The sequence below is a fragment of the Arvicanthis niloticus genome, chromosome 19, assembly GCF_011762505.2.
Source record: "Arvicanthis niloticus isolate mArvNil1 chromosome 19, mArvNil1.pat.X, whole genome shotgun sequence".
Taxonomy (NCBI): Eukaryota; Metazoa; Chordata; class Mammalia; order Rodentia; family Muridae; genus Arvicanthis; species Arvicanthis niloticus.
This window is the reverse complement of record NC_047676.1, coordinates 21,387,676-21,407,244: the sequence shown is the minus strand read 5'-3', so window position 1 is coordinate 21,407,244 and position 19,569 is coordinate 21,387,676. Positions and strand designations below refer to the sequence as shown.

The following is a 19,569-nucleotide window of genomic DNA, read 5'->3' as shown; positions in this document are numbered from 1 at the left end:
GGCTCTGTCAGAGTCTGACAAATACAGAGGCAAATGCTCACAGCCAACCATTAGACTGATCAGGTGACCCCAATGGAGGCGTTAGAGAAAGGACTGAAGGAGCTGAAGGGGTTTGCAATACCATAGGAAGAACAACGATATCGACCAATCAGAAACTCCATAGCTTCCAGCGACTATACTACCAACTAAGGAGTACACATGGAAGGACCCATGGCTCCAGCTGCATATGTAGCAGAGAATGGCCTTGTCTGGCATCAATGGGAGGAGAGGCCCTTTGTCCTGTGAAGGCTCAATGTTCTAGTGTAGGGACATGCCAGTGCAGTGGGATGAGACAGGCTGGGTGGATGGGTGGATGGTTGGATGGGGGAGCACCCTCTTAGAATCAGGTGAAGGGGGATGGGAGATGGGGTCTGTGGAGGGGAAAATGGGAAAAAGGATAACATTTGAAATGTAAATAAATAAAATATCCAATAAAAATAAATAAATTAAATAAATAAATAGATAAATAAATATTCCAATTAAAGCACACACACACAAAGAAAAATTGTTCTTGGCTGTTGGATGAAGCATTGTCAACTCAGATGAGATAATTTATTTAAATTACAAGGGTAAATTTATGCATAAAATTACATGTATTATAGGTTTTGCTTTTTTGGGTAAATAGTCAACAGAATGATTTTTATGACTTTTTGAGACTTCCTTTCTATTATCTTAATATTTTATTATGGATTTGTTTATATTTTCATGAAGAAATTTGTGCACTGAATTTTTCAAATATTTGTAAAATATTTTTTTCTTCCTAAAATGTTGATTTAACTTTCTTGCCCATGTTTGATCAAGTTAACTTTGGCCGTTTGGATCCTATTTTTGTATTACTCATACATTTGGTCAGAGATCCCTATGGACATGTTAGGGAAAGGATTGAAGGAGGTTAAGGGGATGGCAACCCCATAGGAAGAACAACAGGGTCAACTAAAATGGTCCCATGGGAGCTCCCAGAGACTAAGCTACCAACTAATGAGCAAACACAGGATGGTCCAAGGCACCCAGCATATATGTAGCCTCATCTGGCCTCAGAGGGAGAGGTTGCACCTAATCCTATAGTGACTTGATGCTTCAGGGAAGGAATATGCTGGGGGGTGAGCAGCACCCTCTCAGAGGTTAAAGAGAAAGGGATGGGGTGAAGAAGTGTAGGAGGGGAAACCAGGAGAGAGGCAACATTTGAAATGTAAATAAATAAACTAATTTATAAAAATATTAAAATCTATCACACATATGCTCTCTCAATATTCTGTTCCTTCCTGCCAGTTACCTCTTAAATCTTTTCACTATTTCATTCGGCTTATATCAAATAACTTTAGTTCTAAAGAATGCCTTTTATCTGCTTTTGTTTCTTCTGATTTCAGAGTATGCACAAAAAACACACTTGCCAATTCTGTGCGTTGGAGGATGCTCTGAAGATGTTCTAATTATGTTTTCTTCTAGGTTTTGGTCATACGTTTTTGTTAGTAGTGAAAAACTACTTCTTTCCTTATTTCCTTACTTTCTTTGGTCCATTTCAAAAAAAGAAAGTGATGGAGAACACATTCTGAAAACTGCTAGATAAGGAGAATAAAACAAATTTTATTAAAGTATCTGGGTTCATTAACATGTATATATAGATAAATATACCTCACTATTAAGGCTTATAACTTCAAATTAATTAATTCCATAGCATATTAAAAGTTTAATTTGCAGAATTTTCATGGTTTGAATTTACAGTCACTGTTTTATGATTTTAATATTGTCATCTTAAATTGAGCTGTTCAATGTTCATTAATTCTGTTGTACATTTTGCTCTACAGAACATACATTGAAATTTTCATCCTTCTGAAGTTGAAGATAATGAGGACGTACCACTGTCTTTACCTGATCATCTGGACTTTCATTTTCCATATGGTTGACAACAGCATGTTACAAGGAAAGGATAACAGTCACTTCCTGAGGAGGATAGTGAATCTGAAAAAGGACGATGGTAAAATGCTTCATCGCACCAAGCGTGGCTGGATGTGGAATCAGTTCTTCTTGTTAGAAGAGTATACAGGTGCAGACACTCAGTATGTAGGAAAGGTAAGAATTTTTCTCTGCGAAATCCAGAAACTAAAAGAATATCCATTATCCTTTATAACAACTCTATGTCATTTATAATTTTCTAAAATATTTGATGAGTTTTATTATTGGTAATGTGTTCCTGTAAATTCCTCCATTGAAACGTGTGTGAAATGTGCCATTCAAGTATCTAATATAAACAAATTTTATAGACATCAAAATATGAAATTATCCAGGCAGGTTAGCCCACACTTTCTGTCCAAGTACTGAAGAAGCTGACGCAGGAAGATCAGAAATGAAGGTTTACTTAGACTACTTTGCTAGATTCTGCCTGACAATAAGAAAAAGAAAAGAAAAGGAAAAAAATAAGCAGCAAGAAGAAAGTAGTCACACAACAACATGATTCACAGTTAATAAGCTAGATTTGATTACATTATAAATATATATTTATATATATTATACTATGTATATATATTGTATTAAATGTTATTTGAATATATGTATATAAAATACATGCATATGTATGAATCAAATTATCCTTTAGTTTAAAAATCATGCTAAATATTTCATGTGTCACATGATTAAGAATGAAAATGTAATTATTATATACAATAACATTTATTAAATATATTAATGTATTTTGGTAACTACTTTAGAGTTCATAATAAAATGAACTGTGTACAAAAAAACCCCTAACTTCTTAATGTTATGCTTCTTAAATCAGTGAAGTGGTATTCTTGCATAACTATAAGGTAGAAAAAGAATGCAGCAAAAACAAAGAAGGAAGACACTATCTTTAGCCTGGTATCCTACAATGTCAATTACAACATCCTTGAGAGTGATATTGACCTCTTAAAATGACCTGGTAAATGCATGTACTTGAAAAATATATATGCAAACATATTTTTACATATATATATATGTGATCTTATCTATGTATTATGTGTATATTTCAATATTTATGCCCTTAAGGGAGTGTCCATTAGCATTTAGGAGGAGAAATAAGACAAAATACAGCTCTTTTTGGGGGGTGCTTGATTTTAATTTGATTTACTGTCTATCTACTCTTTCCTTCACCTTTAACTACTACCATTTTAGTTCATGACATCCTGTAATTTTAGTCATAAAATCTTTGTTACTTCCTGCTTATTTTTCTTAGCCAATCGCATCTCCACTCTTCATTCTCCTGGTCTCTCTGATCATTCATAACTTAAATACAATACTCAGGTGTGAAACAAGCCTGAAGGTAACATTACAAATTATTTTACACTCTGACAAACAACCACATGACTTTGATTTTTTTTTTTTTTTTTTATTCTTGGCATGGAAGTACTTAGCATTAAGGACCTGAGAACTGACTCATGGACAGTAGGAGGCAATTAGACTAGATTAAAAACATGCAAATAAAATTTATAACTGATGCACAACTGTTAGATCCACACCGTTCAAACCAGGAGGACATTTATTCTTAGAAATTGTCAAACTCTTGCTCTACTCCATTTTGTATGGGCCAATGTGCTTTTTCAGATAAAGTCTCTGTTAACTGAAGCCTATTATTTCCTTGTTTCTGAGAGCTCTGTTTCGTGGCTGCTTGGGTCATACACACTTGCCCACTCCAGTTCACTCTCTGATTCTCTTCTGGCATCTTATTTCTTTATAGGTTAGTTATATGTCATCCTTCCATATCCCTCATTTAACATCACTTTCACACTCTAGTTAATAGGTATCATCAGGACATGTCAAGTTCAACAAGCAAGCATTTGTGTCTAAGGACTTGAAATTGCTTTGCAATTCTTTCTTCAGGGGTAATATATAAAGGACATACAGTTGGGTCACAGGATGTTTCAGAAATGGTTCATCCCTGTCATTTAATGGATGCAGGAAACTGGTCACAGAACGGGAGATAGTTATAATCCTATGACTACTGCAACCTGTTTCAAGTATTTGTGGTTTAACTTAAAATTAAAAGGTTTCCTATGTAATGTGTATTAATTAATTTCTATTTGACCGTTTTTGGTCAAGTTTTTCCAATGAACTATTTAAGATAATAGGTACATCAATTTTCCTTTCTTTTTATTTGTGTATTTATCTTCAACAGCAGACTCAAGGCAGCACATAAATAGCTCTAACAACCACATTTTTGTCTAGGGAAGAGTAGCACACAAAATGGTCTTTCAACAACTTTCAGTTTTCTACTGGAAACAATATATAAATTCAAGAAATATGGCAACAATATAACCACTTATTTTCCTTTTGAAAAATATGTGCTTTATTTACTTTGATATAGTTCTTGTCTTATATGTGCATTTATTAATCATATATTTTGACATTAAATGGGCCTTTTGGCAGTGTAAAAGTAACTTTTATTTGTTCTGGGATGTAATTGTCATCCCTGAAGCTTACTGTTGAATAAACTCACACTTTTGAGATCTTTCTGGTTCACCGATTCAACTCAGCTGTTCTGACTCAAACTTCTCTACAAACTAAATGATTCTATTTGGCTTTTCTCAGCTTCTGACTGAATTGCTCTGCTTTGCCTCAAACCAACTCTGGCAATACGTTGTAACTTTCTGGCACTTTCTCATTCTTTGGCTAGTTTTGTCTTTACATGCAACCTGTCTCTGTAAATCTGTCTCAATAAAACTGCCTTCCTATCTCTGTAATGCTCTCTGTAGTCATTTCTCTTTCCTCTCTGTTCTCAAAAGTTGGGTATATCCTATCTTTGACTCATTCTGTTACATCCTTGTCACTTAGTCTACCACTCAGTTAGAGGTCACTTTCAAACATGGTTGCTTCCTTAAACAAACTAACCTTAGCTCCATTGTTAGGGATTAAATTTGTGTACTAAATGCTTCTTTGTTTTCTAGTCAGGTCACATTGTAATCCTGTGCATGTCTGCTTTGCAGCTGGATCACAGAGATCTAGAAGGTCTTTGAATTTGATCCCTTGCCAGAACAGCCATGTTGGTGGATAAAAATTCCTCTACACAGCAGGTTTTAGGACTACTGGTTTATCAAGTTCTTATTTATCATTACTTCAGCCTCTCTCTTGGCTGTTTAGATAAGTACCCATTGCCATATGCAAAGACTAATTATCCTTAGCTTTAAGCATGGTAAATTCTTGCATACCTATGAAGATTTGACACTTTAGTCACAGAATGGACAGAATTTATGACTAAGGTAAAATTCATTTCCTCAATTAAACTCATAACTATTCTTTTAGGGTTTATCCCATTGGTGACATTAAACCTGGTGAATTAGCTACTTGAAGTCTTTATAACAGAGCAAAATGGGAATGGTACCATAACTTTTAGCACAAAGAGATTTTCGGTTTTCCATAGTTTTTCAAAAAGTAGATCTCACAGACATATGAAAAAACAATTTACAAATAATAGAAAATTATATAGATAAAAATACATATATACCTCAAATTAAAGATTTCTGTTTAAACTTAAAGAGGTAGTTTTATAATAAAACCAAATATGAACAGCAGCATTTAGTGGGCTGCACACATACGTATATAAAGCCAGGTGCTTTATATTATTTAAACCTTTATTTAATAAATTTGATTAAAAATATCGATATTAATTCAGTACAAAGTAATATACTTAGCATTTGCTTGCTGCAAGATAAGGACCATGGTACATTTGACCTGCTACTCCTTAGTAGTTAGAAACAAAACCTATAGACCTCATGGATGATAAGTAAAACAATGAACATTGTGTAAGAAACTGTTATCTCCATCTTTGGATTACTGGACCAACGAGTGCATTGTGTTACTGCTATGACTATAAGCACGTATCATTTACATTAGTATGGTTGACTCAAAGGTTATTGCATAACAGAAAAGTTAACCTTATAGTGGTTTAAGGCTGATACAAGCTACAACCCTGGAGCTCTCAGAAAATATTTCAGGCAGTTTGGCAACCAGAGTTACTTCTCCTCAACCTTGCTTGCTGCTTATGCAATCTTGAGAAGGGACGTATTGAATCTTATAGCTTTCAAGAACTTTCAGTAATTCCTGTTTTATTTTGTCTATTTGTTCTGTTTGTTTAGTTTTACATCCGGAGCCTCCATCCTCCAGGAAGGAAGAATTTTAGAGGAAATGGTTATAGGACTTTACCCAAATTATCATCGTTGGAATTACAAGGAGTTAGTTGGTGAAATTTCATAGATTTTACTCATAGCTTTGCTTCCCTATAGCTCTCATCCCCATGAGTAGAGTCAGCATTCATAGTGAGCATTCTGCCCTCATTGGAACTTTCTTAGCTAGGGCTTCTATTTTTGTACAAACATCATGACCAAGAAGCAAGTTGGGGAGGAAAGGCTTTATTCAGCTTACACTTTCACATTGCTGTTCATCATAAAAGGAAGTCAGGACTGGAACTCAAGCAGGTCAGGAACCAGCAGCTGATTCAGAAGCCATGAAGAGATGTTACTTACTAGCTTGTTTCCCCTGGCTTGCTCAGCTTGCTTTCTTATAGAACCCAAGACTACCAGGCCAAGGATGGCACCACCCACAATGGGCCCTCCCACCTTGATCACTAATTGAGAAAATGCCTTACAACTGGATCTCATGGAGGCATGTCCTCAAGGAAGGCTCCTTTTTCTCTGATAACTCTAGATTTTGTCAAGTTGACACAGAACCAGCCAGTACAGGAACATTCTCTGCTTGGTTACCATAGCCATTTGGAACATAAAACAGTCACAGATCCAAATGGAAAAATTGATTCAAATTTCGTTTATATTCATTTTCAAACTATGGAAATTTATCTCCTCTTATTTACATATGCTCATGTGTCTGCCAAACAGTATATATCCCAAAAGAATATGTAGCATAATGGGCAATAGTTTAATTTCTGCTACTTTCTATTCTGTTATTTCTTAGAATACAGCAATTTGATGTATAGGAATAACAAGTAAAAATGAAATTAGATAGAGAAATGAACTCTGAAATTCACTGAAACTTACCTGGTACACAGTTATAATGTGTTATAGTGGCTTTAAGAATCTAAATAAAATATCTTTACAAAGGTTTTAGATTGTCGCCTTTAATCCCAGCACTTGGGAGGCAGAGGCAGGTGGATTTCTGAGTTAGAGGCCAGCCTGGTCTACAGAGGGGGTTCCAGGACAGCCAGGTCTACACAGAGAAACCCTGTCTCGGAAAAACCAGAAAAAAAAAAAATAGATTGTCATGATTTTGTACAGTGCATGGAGCAGCTACCTGGGACTTACAAATATATTTTATTCCAGAATTCTCTTTATAGCCCAGTTACTTCAAATATAAAACGCTTGAAAAATTATTAAGCATTCAAGACAGCCTACACAGACTTGCTTCACACCATATTACACTGCCCAAACGACTAATATTTCAGGATACCGCTGCTTCATCGCATATAATTGGGATTACTTCCTCTCCAAAATGATCTCTATATCTTATGAAAACATAAAAATAGTATTTAAAATTAAAATCTACACCAAATCATACTGGATTAAGTTTTGAAACTCTTTTTATATATCTTTAAATTTAAAATTAAAGATTTCTTACTTTTAAGTTTTGATGTTTGGTTGGTTTGGTTTGGCTCTCTCTCTCTCTCTCTCTCTCTCTCTTTCTCTGTGTGTGTGTGTGTGTGTGTTGTAAGTAACTGGAAAACTGCTTTAACTATCAAGTGCGATACAAAATATTGTCTTTATTTTCAACAAACTACACATATATTTTTTTCATAACACATTTACTTTTATTCGCTTCAGCCTTTTAAACTATTTATATCACTCCAGCATCCTCTTGATCTACTTCAAAGAATGAAGGTGATATACACTGTACTCTATATTACTTTACTAGTTTAAAATTTTAAAAATGAAAGGGAGGGAGATAAGAAGAAAAGACACAAGAAGTCAATTAGCAGAAGTAGTCATTTCTCTAGGTTTATTTAGTTGTGTACAGAAAAGCTATGGGGATAACATCTGGATAAGAATGGGACAGCACACATTCTTGCCACAGTCACGTTATAGCATGTCATTTTTATATGGAAAACTGGGCTTGACATTTATGCTTAAAGAATTCTAAGCTAAAATAGAATAATCATACCACCCGAACTGGTTGATGATCATTTACTTATTATTTCTGTTGTTGTTATTGAGATAAGTCTTATTATATAGCTCTGTGTGCTATGAAACTTTAACTGACTATGTAGAACAAACTGACCTCTAACTCAAATTCCTCTTCTATCTCGTGATTACTGGGATTAATGGTGTACTGCCACAGTTGGCAAAATTTTTAATTCATTCTGTTTTATCTTGTCTTTATCAGTCAATACTATATGAGTATTAACTGATATTAGTATTTAGATTTTTCTCTGCTGTTCTTCAAACACTCACACAGGTTTCTGTGATAAAAATTTGTACTTGGTACACAGAGTTTAGTAGCAAATATCATTTTCATGTTAGAAAGAGTTTTCGATATTAAGCATCAACAATTTCTTGATTGTACATATATGCATATAAATCAGCTACATTTCTGAAAATTTGTAACTCCTCTATAGAAAACTTGGTCAATCATTTACCCATGTGGAGAATTAGTCTCAGATACAGTAGGTATGTATGATAAGGCTGTGATTTATTTTGGTATAAATTTTAATATTGCATTTTATCAATATTCAATTAATATAAAAACTTGAATAAAATCAACAGAACACTGTTAAGTCCTAGAAAGAATGACTAGGTGACCCTATCCATATCTTAAACAATGTGTGTGACTACAATTAACTATATGATATTTTCACATGCAGCTATAACAATGACCTGACAAATGATATTTCCAGGTAATGAAGATATAATAGATTGGGTGTTTAATTAATCCTACATTGCCTGATGTTTGACTTGAGCAATTTTTCTAAATTAATAATGCATGCTTATTTGTTTAAGAGCTCAGTGCTTTAGATTTTCAAAGAACAAAGGTATTTGTTCCAGATAGCCACAAATATTTGATTTTCTCTTGTGTAAATATGTTGTAATCTGCACAGAGGAAGTCTTCTTGACCTGTATTAAGCATCACAGGTTTGTCGTGGTGGTGTCCATGGAAACAGAGCTAGGAGATTACAAAAATTCTCACCGTGCTTTACACTGAGCTCATGAGGTAACTGGAGTCACAGTAGATATTCGATCGTTATATACATAGCATGATGTGTGCACTAAATGATTGATCAAGTTTACTGCTGACATTTCCATGAATGTGCTTATAATATTCTAACAATCAGAAGTAGACATTAAAAGCTGAGGCACAAATATACATTTACTATTAATGAATAACAGTTGACTAGGTTAGCCAAAAATGAAGAATGCTTCCTTTTTCTTGTAGCAGCAAGTAAATTAACCCCAGTATTTTTTTTACAACACATGCATTTAAAAAAAAAAAATATTCTCGTGTGACTTTTATTTTCTTGTTTTTATCATATAAAAATAATAGAGTACCATTTCAAAAGTGACTTTAGTAAATGTTTTATATATGCCTGAAAACAATTTGTTTGATTACATGTAATGCTCTCCCATCTCAGAAATTATTTCAGATCGTAGTTTAAAATTTTATAATTATACACATTTTAAGTAGCACTTTACGTCGTGTCCCTAAAGCTTAAGTCTACACTTGCCTCAAAATTATTATCTTTTTATTACATACTCTTTAACAAATTGATCACTGCCAATTCCACCACAGGGGCTCCAGTCTCAAACATCCTTCATCTAGAAAGATATTACTTGATTCCCTTTGCTTCATGCTAATTTACTCATAAGTCTGATGATGATGATGATGCTTGTATAATTTAAACTTGTTACAATTTAGCATTAAATCTTTCAATATAATTCTAAAATGTTTATACAGTGGTTTAGATAAGCAGTTTGTTTTTCCTCTCAAATATTTTAATGAATTTAATATATTTTTATTGGTTTATGTATTTTTGAGGTCTGGAATTCTTTGACATTTACTTAGTATAATTTTATTTATGCTCTCACAAAATTTCTTTGGTCTTGTTTACCTGAAAAAAAAAAAAAACATCTTTTTTGTTTTGTTTTGTTTTTTTCCAGACAGGGTTTCTCTGTATAGCCCTGGCTGTCCTGGAACTCACTCTGTAGACCAGGCTGGCCTCGAACTCAGAAATCCGCCTGCCGCTGCCTCCCAAGTGCTGGGATTAAAGGTGTGCACCACCACCGCCCGGCTGAAAAAAATCTTTATTTGGCTTTAAATTTAAATAATATTTTCAACATAGCTTGACCTGACATTTTCATTGTCTCAGTAGAACTTTAAATTATTATTTAACATAAATAATAATTTAATAATAATAATAATAATAATAGTAATAATAGTAATTGTAATAATAGTATTGTAATAATAGTATTACAATAATATATTGTAATACTACGCTAGTAACAACAAGATAGTTATGATTCTTGATGTTGCTGTCCATATTTTTCTGAATACTTATAAGTGTTAAATATAGGTATCATTTTCAACAGTCTTACATTGATATGCAGACTGGTTTTGTATATAGTTTCCTTGGAACCCAATGACCTACAATAGTATGGTTTTTCTGAACCTATAGCATATGAAACATCACACATGCAATTTTCTCATTAAAATTTATTTTAATACAAATAAATGATCCACTGAATGTTTTTTATTATTATTATTCTTTAATCTTTATTTTCAGGCCAGTTGTTATAGCCCTCCTGGTTTGCCCTTCAACAGACACTTTCTCATCTCATTCCTCATCCCCACCCTGTCTCCAGAGAATGTTCCCTATTCTCACCCACCACACCTCCCCACTCCCTGGGGCCTCCAGTCTCTCTCATGCATCTTCTCTCATTGAGTCCAGACCAATCAGTGCTCTGCTGTATGTGTCCAGTGCCTCACATTACCTGGTGTATGCTGCCTTGTTGGTAGCTCAGTATCTGAGCGATCTCTGGGGTCCAGTCCAACAAGCAGCTGAAAGAGTCTAATGCAGATACTTACACACAACCAATGGACAGAAGCCTGGGGGACCTTTGTGGTTGAAATAGGGAAAGGCTGGAAGAAGCTGATAGAGAGGACGATCCCATAGAAGATCATCTGCATCCTTAAAATATTGTTCTATGAAGTGGAATTATTATAAATATGCTTCAGACAATATAGATAAAATTATTCTAATATACATCTAGAAAATCTTTCTTATATGAAAATAATAAGGAAAGGTAAACTTAGGTAGAATATAGCTGGTGTAATTACATAGCTAAAACTTTTATTGAAGGAATTATGTAAATTACTTTCTATATTAAAAATAAATTCATACCTATTTTTTTTAATTCTTAATATCTTCAGTTAAGTAGCCTAAGAATAATACAACCTAAGCTTTAAGACTGTGATTTCCTTTTACAATTATTAGTTAGTGTCACTACTCTGTATACATTTTTCCTTTTACAACTATTCATTAGCAAGTATTCTGTATACTTAGGAATAATGTTTGAAATATGCAAAATGCTTTAGCAGAATGCTTTATCGTCATATGATATTCCTCATATTTTATATAAAAAAGGAGGTGTTGTCTAGCCAAAAGTAAATATACATGGATTTAATTTTTCTTTGTATTTATCAGTGATCCTAGAAAAATTATGTTTTTTCTCTACTATCAGTTTTTTAAATAAGCCAGTGTTTTATTAGCACTTATTTAAATTAAGCAAATAGAGTACCAGTAACCTTTACTCATTTCTCATAGCAAGTACTCAGGGATCAAACACATTTGCAAGCATAAAACATCAAATAAAAGGCATAAAATGCTTTATTTTGCTGCACAGATTATAAGAAATAATTTCAGGGTTTTTGTCCTTGTGCGCAGATTTTCTTCTCATCCGGCTGCCTGGCTTTCATACAGGTGTTATATTGTAGTTCCACCATCACTGGTAGAAATGTACTCAGTAGCGTTTTTATTTTTACATGGAGTAAACATCTATGGACCATCTGTACTCTTCATCTGTGCTTGCTGTCTTGTTGAAAGTGCCCTCCTACATGAGGAAAAAAATAAAACTGTGGATCACGGGTGACACAAAAGTATTGAAATGTTTCAATAATCAGTAGTTATGAGAGTAATGTCAATCTTTGTAGAAAATGAATAGGCAGATGTCATTCCAAAGCACTGAGGTGTTTTCCTGCCTCTTTGAAAAACAGAAGGCGGAGTGGAGAGCAAATACAATGGAGCTTTTGCTTCTTTTCTCAAAGGAGAAAGTCATCACATGATTCTACAAAGGATGCAGCTTTCCTAAAATTGAGTGGGGAAAAGGATTATGATAGGAAAAAAAAAAAAAGTTTTGAACTGTAGTGTGAAAAATATTCAGTTAAATCTCACCATCACTCATTGTACATCAGAATGTACCAGAAGTAAATGGAGTAGGAGGATAATAACCTTAAGACTGCTTGGATTAAACTTTACAATAAAACAAATTAATGAGAAAACAAACAAAGCAAACAAATGAGCTACAGCACAGGGAGACACAGCCTTGTAAATCCAATGAAATGCAAAATTTGTGAGCTCCCTTCCAGAATGAGCTTTCAAAGTCTGCTCTTGAGCAAATTCCTTATGAGACTTTGTCTCAGAATTAGAAAGAGTACAAAATACGGAAACATAGATAAAGACTACATTCTGTTGATATTTTAGCTCATTTTTAAAAATGAAAAGATTTATCTTGTATCACGTCACAATTTCTTTTTTTTTTATTATTTTATTTAGTCATTCCATTCATTTACATCTCAAATGATATCTGGGTTACCCCTCTGCCAACCCTCCACCTCACATCTGCCTTCCCTCTTCCTTCTGCCTGTATGAGGGTGCTCCCCCACCCACCCACACTCTCCTGCCCCACTGCTCCAGCATCCCCCTACTCTGGGTCATCAAACCTCCAAGGACCAAGGGCCTCCCCTCTCCTTGCTGTCAGGCAAAGACATCCTTTGCTACATGTATATCGTTTAGGTACACTCCTTGGTTGGTGGTCTAGTCTCTGGGAGAACTGGGTGGTCAGACCACCTTATATTCTTCTTCCAATGGGGTTGCAGTCCTTCCTCTGCTCTTCCAGTCCTTCTGCCGGCTCAGAGGCAGATGATTGGCGCTAACCATTTAAGTTCATATTAAAGGCAGAAAAGCACTATAAACACTGAAAACCCCATATTCATCCTCATATTAAAGCCAAAACTCAAACAGTAGCATGAAAAGAACAAAAATCCATTCTAAGAAATATTCCTTAACTCACTCTCTGAGGGAAACAGATTTAAGGAAGTGTAGTTTTTTTTTTTTTTTTTTTTTTTTTTTTTTGATGAAATCTTTTGAAAAGCTTTACAACTGAAAAGGCTATAAATTAACATGTAAATGTATGTAGTTAAATCCAGTGACAATAGTGTATCAATAGTTAATCTGGATTATTCTCCTAATACAGAATACTTTAAATAATAGTCTGTAAAGTTAAATATAATTCAAGAATGGAACATGCAAAACACAAGATCCTAAAGATAATAATGCTACTTTGAAATCTAATACCTGAACAGTATTTTCAGTGCTAAACAGAATACTGTTTTACATCAGGTTTTCCAATTGTAATCTTGGCTGAATACATATGGTCAATTCAAAGCAACCTGAAGGCTAAAATCAAACATGTTCTAAAGCCTTACAAATCAATTTTAAAAGCCTACCAACAAACAATATTCAGATATTAGATTAAACTTGGATAGAAACCTGTGTTTTCTGTGACCCATCTCCAGTTACTCATCTTAAAATCATGACTGTCATACTAACAGCTCATGGTTACTGATGTCTTCAATCTGCAAATAAAGTGGAGGAACAGCTCCTACTTGAAAACTATTTTCAATGTCTGGCCATACATAATGAGTCCTGTGAAGTATTATTTTTATTTTTGATATTTTGTCGTACATTTCTTTTTTCAGTGGTTATTTTATTTATTTACATTTCAAATGTTTTCCACTTACCAGGTTTCCCCTCCACAACCCCCCTACCCCGCATCCCATCTTCCACCCCTTTGCCTCTATGATGGTGCTTCCTCACCCACACCCCATCCCTGAATTACCCCTCTACCATTCCCTTACATTGAGGCATCCAGCCGTCACAGGTCCAAGGGCCTCCTTTCCCACTGATGCCAGATAAGGCAATCCTTTGCTACATATGTAGCTGGAGCCATTGGGTCTTTCCATGTGCATTCTTTGGTTGGTGGTTTAGTCCCTGGGATCTCTGGGTGGTCAGGTTAGTTGATATTGTTGTTCTTCCTATTGGGTTGCAATCCCCTTCAGCCTCTTCTGTCCATCCCCTAACTCTTGCATTGGCGTCCCCAGGCTTAGTCTGATGGTTGGCTGTGAGTAATACATCTGTATTAGTCAGGTGCTTCCAGAGCCTCCGAGGGGACAGCTATAACAGGTTGCTGACAGCAAGCACTTCTTGGCATCAGTAATAGTGTCTGGGTTTGATGTCTGCAGGTGGGATGGATCCCTAAGTGGGGCAATCTCTGCATAATCTTTCAGATCATGGGAGATAGAGTGAAGGAGGGACCTAAGAGGGAGAGAAAAGGGACAGGAAATAGGGGGAGCAGAATCAGGTATAGGAAGAGACAGTAGAGAAGTACAGAGGGTCAGGACATTGGACACAAATATGTAGCAGTGGGCGATGGAGAACTGGAGGTAGCCACTAGAAAGTGCCAGATGACAGGGAAGCAGAGGTTCCCAGGACCCAAAGGGATTGACAATAGCTAAAATACCCAAGACAGGGGAGATAGCACCTGTAGATACCATCTCCAGTGGAAAGGCAAGGCTCCAATTGAGGGAGGGGGCCACCCACCTGTCTCAAAAATGTTAACACAGCATTGTCCTATCTAACTCAAATGCAGAAACAAAAAATCGAGCAGAAACTGAAGCAAAGGCCATCCAGAAAAGTATTATTTTGATGTCACACCAAATGAATACCAAATAGCATCCAATAAAATACTGTACTGGAAAAGGGGCTAAGAAATACCTCTGTGGATAAAGTAGTTGCCTTGCAACCATGAGGATATAAGCATCATTCCCAAGGACCCTTGTAATAAAAAAGGCAGATGTAGTCAAATGTGCTTCCAATACTAGAAAATCAGGGAGAAGTGTGTCCCTCGTAATAGGTATCAGCCATTATTAGTTACTTCCAGGCCAAGCAACTGTCCCAAACAACAACATGGAGAGGACCTGAAAAGCAGGATCTGAGGTTGACCTCCAGTATGCACACACATACACACACACACACACACACACACACACACACATACGTACGTATAAACAAATACATATACACATACTCATAAACACACACATGCAAATATACTCTCATGCACACAAACACACACATACACACACATGCCCACACACAAATACACCAAAACATATATAAAAAACAACATTCCAGGTGAAGATATATTTAGTTTCTTTTTGATGTTTCTCTCTTTTGTTTCTCTTTTGTATTTGTTCTTGTCCTACTAATTGGTCTCCTTGAATTCTCTGTGGCTCCATATATATTGGTTCTTTAAGCAAACATTATCTCTGGAGCTGTGTATTTGATACCCAACAGTTTCTGGCAACCTAGGTTTTTCACTGCCCTTGTCTAATTACCTTCTTGTTACCCTAGCAGAGGACTTTCTTCTACAGAATCCATTCTACCTTTGTTCTCTAACACTTTTAATGGGAAACTGCGTTTTGACCCATGTCTTAGTACTATGAAGAGGCTTTCACTATTATTCACACAAGACTACACCATGATAAAAATTAAATTCCCGCTGGGCGGTGGTGGCGCACGCCTTTAATCCCAGCACTTGGGAGGCAGAGGCAGGCAGATTTCTGAGTTCAAGGCCAGCCTTGTCTACAGAGTGAGTTCCAGGACAGCCAGGGCTACACAGAGAAACCCTGTCTCGAAAAACAAAAAACAAACAAACAAACAAACAAACAAAACAAAAAAAAAAGAAAGAAAAAGAAAATTAAATTCCCATACATGTACCATCTATACATTTCATTTTATTTTATGATGGTAGATTATTGTTGATATTAAAAGGGTCACTATGCGTTGTTACATTCTATTGGCCTTTTTCACCTTCTTGTAAGTGATGGTGGTTTTCACTGTATATTTTTAGTACATTTGTTTTTATGTTATCATAGCACACAGTTTAAGTAATGTGCATATGTTTATGTGTATATACATATGCATGACTGACGTTCCTCTCTCTCTCCCCTCTGTGTGTGTGAATGTGATTGTGTGTGTGTGTGTGTGTGTGTGTGTGTGTCAGTGTGTGTGTGTATTTAGTGGTATTTATAGTAAGGCTTTGAAAATAAAAAGTAATATTCCTAGATTTATTAAAGTCCATATCACAATGAGCACACACATCACATCTTATCACATTACAAAACAGACTGAGAAAGACAACACATTGCTAGATTGATAATAACAAGATATAATATAAGAGATAAAATTTAGACGTAAATATCCTCAAATAAATCTTATTGCAAAAATATGTATTTTTCTATGAGGTTTGATTTAACTGTCCCTATAATATCACATAACATTAACTCATTATAAACATCACCCTCTGGCTGTGAATTTTATGTTTAATGAATTGTATGCATCAAGAGTCCAATGGATATTACTACTTAAAGCTAACTGTACTTAACATGTATTCCTCTAAAGTTAGAATGAAATAGTGGGAGTGGAAATACATTGCTATAGATAGCATGCTTTAGAGTGTAAAAACTGCCCCTTGAAAATGTGTTCAAGGCTTCAACCTTTGTCTGCATTCTGTGAGATATAATAAGAGCAATGAGTGAATCCTAATTTTCTCTCTTGTCATTTCACTCCTGGTAATGTACGCTTCATCTTGACCATGTTCACAGTGAGTAATGCTTGAATCAGAAAAAATACATTCTTCTCTGACTTTCTGGTCAAGGATAGAAATAGAGGCTTCTATTTTAGCTTTGCATAGGCAAGGAGGAGGTGAAAGGAGCAGACGTTTGCATTTATGAACTCCGAAGAATAAAAGGCAGCTGAAATGTGTGCATTGTGATAACAGTAGCTTCTTCGCTGTCAGGAGCTTTCCTGTGATTTTGTTGCTAGCATTTGTTCCCCGTTTCTGGCTCAGAAAACTTAGAGGAAATGAAAGTTTATGCTGGGATTCAATTTAAATTATATGTGAGCATCCACACCCATTCTTACTGGATTCTTTCGCAGACATTTCAACAGCAGGTCTTGCAAATTAAAACAAAAAAGAAAAACAAAAATCTCATCATCTTATGTATATTTATACATATGTACAGGACAAGGTCAATTTTCAGTCTTCAAAAATGGGTTTTATATTTTCCTCATAAATAAGATGTAACTTAAGTCTATTTACCAAAGTCCAACTAAAGTAATGAAATGAAGAGTGTAACTACCGATGTATTTGACTCACAGGTTGCTTAGGGAATTTTCATAATCTTTACATCATTTCTGTTTGCTTTGCCCTAATATATCTGAAAAAGGTGATATAACTTGAAGAAAACAAATCTATCATAATGAAATAAGTTTGGGTCTATTGGGAAATATGCATCAGATGGAATGATATATATGTTGTACATAAATATACAGATGCAATAAACAGTCAATAAATTTACTAAGGTTTTTTGGGTGGCAAAACTGTATACTTTTCCATGATTTAGTTATAGGCATAGAGGAAAGAAGTATTGAGAAAAAAATGATATCAATACTATACAATATACAAGTCTATATTAAGAAAAACACTATTTAATTGAGTGACATTAGTGATAAAAATGTCATGGTATTGTTAAAAAGACAGACAAGTTGATCAATGGAATAGAATAGAAGACCCAGGAATAAAACCACAACTTATGGACATTTGACCTTTGACAAAGAAGCCAAAACCATAAAATGGAAAAAAATAAAGCACCTTTAATAAATTGTGCTGGTCTAACTGGCAATCAGCATGTAGAAAAATGAAAATAGACCCATATTTGTCACCTTACACAAAGCTCAAGTCCATGTAGATCAAGGACCTCAACATAAAATAACATACACTGAACCTAATAGAAGAGAAAGTAGGAACTTTCTTGAGCTCATTAGCACAAGAGAAAGTTTCCTAAACAGAACCCAATGGTTCAGGCTCTAAGATGAAGAATTGATAAATGGGACCTCACGAAACTGAAAAGCTTCTGTAATGCAAAGGACATAGTCAATAGGACAAATTGGCAACCTACAATTGGGGAAAAAGAAAAAAAAAAAAACCTCACTAACTTCAAATCCAATAGAGGGCTAATATCCAAAAAATAAAATAAAATAAAATAAAATAAAATAAATAAAATAAACAACTCAAGAAGCTAACCACCAAAAAAAAAAAAAAAAAAAAAAAAATCAAACAATCCAATCAAAAAATGGATAGAGAGCTAAACAGAGAATTCACAACAAAGGAATCTTAAATGGCCGAGAAAGACATAATCAAAGGCCTTGGTGATCAGGAAAATGCAAATCAAAACAGCCCTGAGATTTCACCTTACACAAATCAGAATGAGTAAGATCATAATCTCAAGTGACAATACATATTGGCGAGGATGTGGAGAAAGAGGAACACTCCTCTATTGGTGGTGGGATTGCAAAGTGATACAAACAGTCTGGAAATCAACTTGGAAGTTCCTCAGAAAACTTAAAATAGATTTACCTGAATACCTAGCTATACCACTCTTCGGAATATACACTTCTCAAATTGTTATAGTTTAAGAATTTTTTAACATATATTTCTTTTATAGCAAAAAACATTTTGTAAAATTATACTCACTTAAAATTTCTTCTGTGTTAAAGTTTTGAAAATATGAGTACATTGATTTTTTTTCTTTCCAAAGAGCATGATATGAACTTAGATCCAACTAAGGAAATATGAAAACTGGAAAATTCTCTGTTGTTTAAAAACTGTTGAAAACAATCCCAGCATCCAGTTTCTTTCTCTGCTTTAGTTAATCATACCAATTGTTAAATATTTGAAATGAAATTACTGTTTTCTTGGCAAGGAAGAGATGAAAATATTTTGGTTTCTTTCCCAACAGTAATATTAAAAATAATAGCAAACTGCCATTGTTCTCCAGTCAATCTCATGGAAATGAGCAATTTGACAATTGGCATGGGGTTCTTGAAAATAAATCTAGGGAGAGAAATATTGAAACAGTGGTAGTTAAAATAGTTAAAGCCCTGTGTGGTGATTATTAAGGTGGACTTTAAACAAAAGGTGAATCCATACAAACACAGAAAATTGCAAGCCTGGGAACATCAGAACTAGCAAGAAAACAAATTACATCTAAGCATAAAAATATTGTCTTTAAAAATGATGAACAGTTATTCACTGTGAAAATGCTCTACTTAATTCTTAGTGATATGAGGAAGCCTCAAAAGTCATCTAGTTAAAAAGAAAA

General features: G+C 34.7%; 1 protein-coding gene across 1 annotated transcript in view; it reads left to right on the top strand.

The window, feature by feature from the left end:
- Cdh9 (cadherin 9) overlaps positions 1–19,569 on the top strand; it is a 123,135-nt gene that overhangs the window by 45,366 nt on the left and 58,200 nt on the right. The window contains exon 2 of the mRNA XM_034523669.2: positions 1,845–2,109. Coding sequence (XP_034379560.1) covers positions 1,885–2,109 — 225 coding nt within the window. The 5' untranslated portion in view covers positions 1,845–1,884. The remainder of the gene's footprint in view (positions 1–1,844; positions 2,110–19,569) is intronic.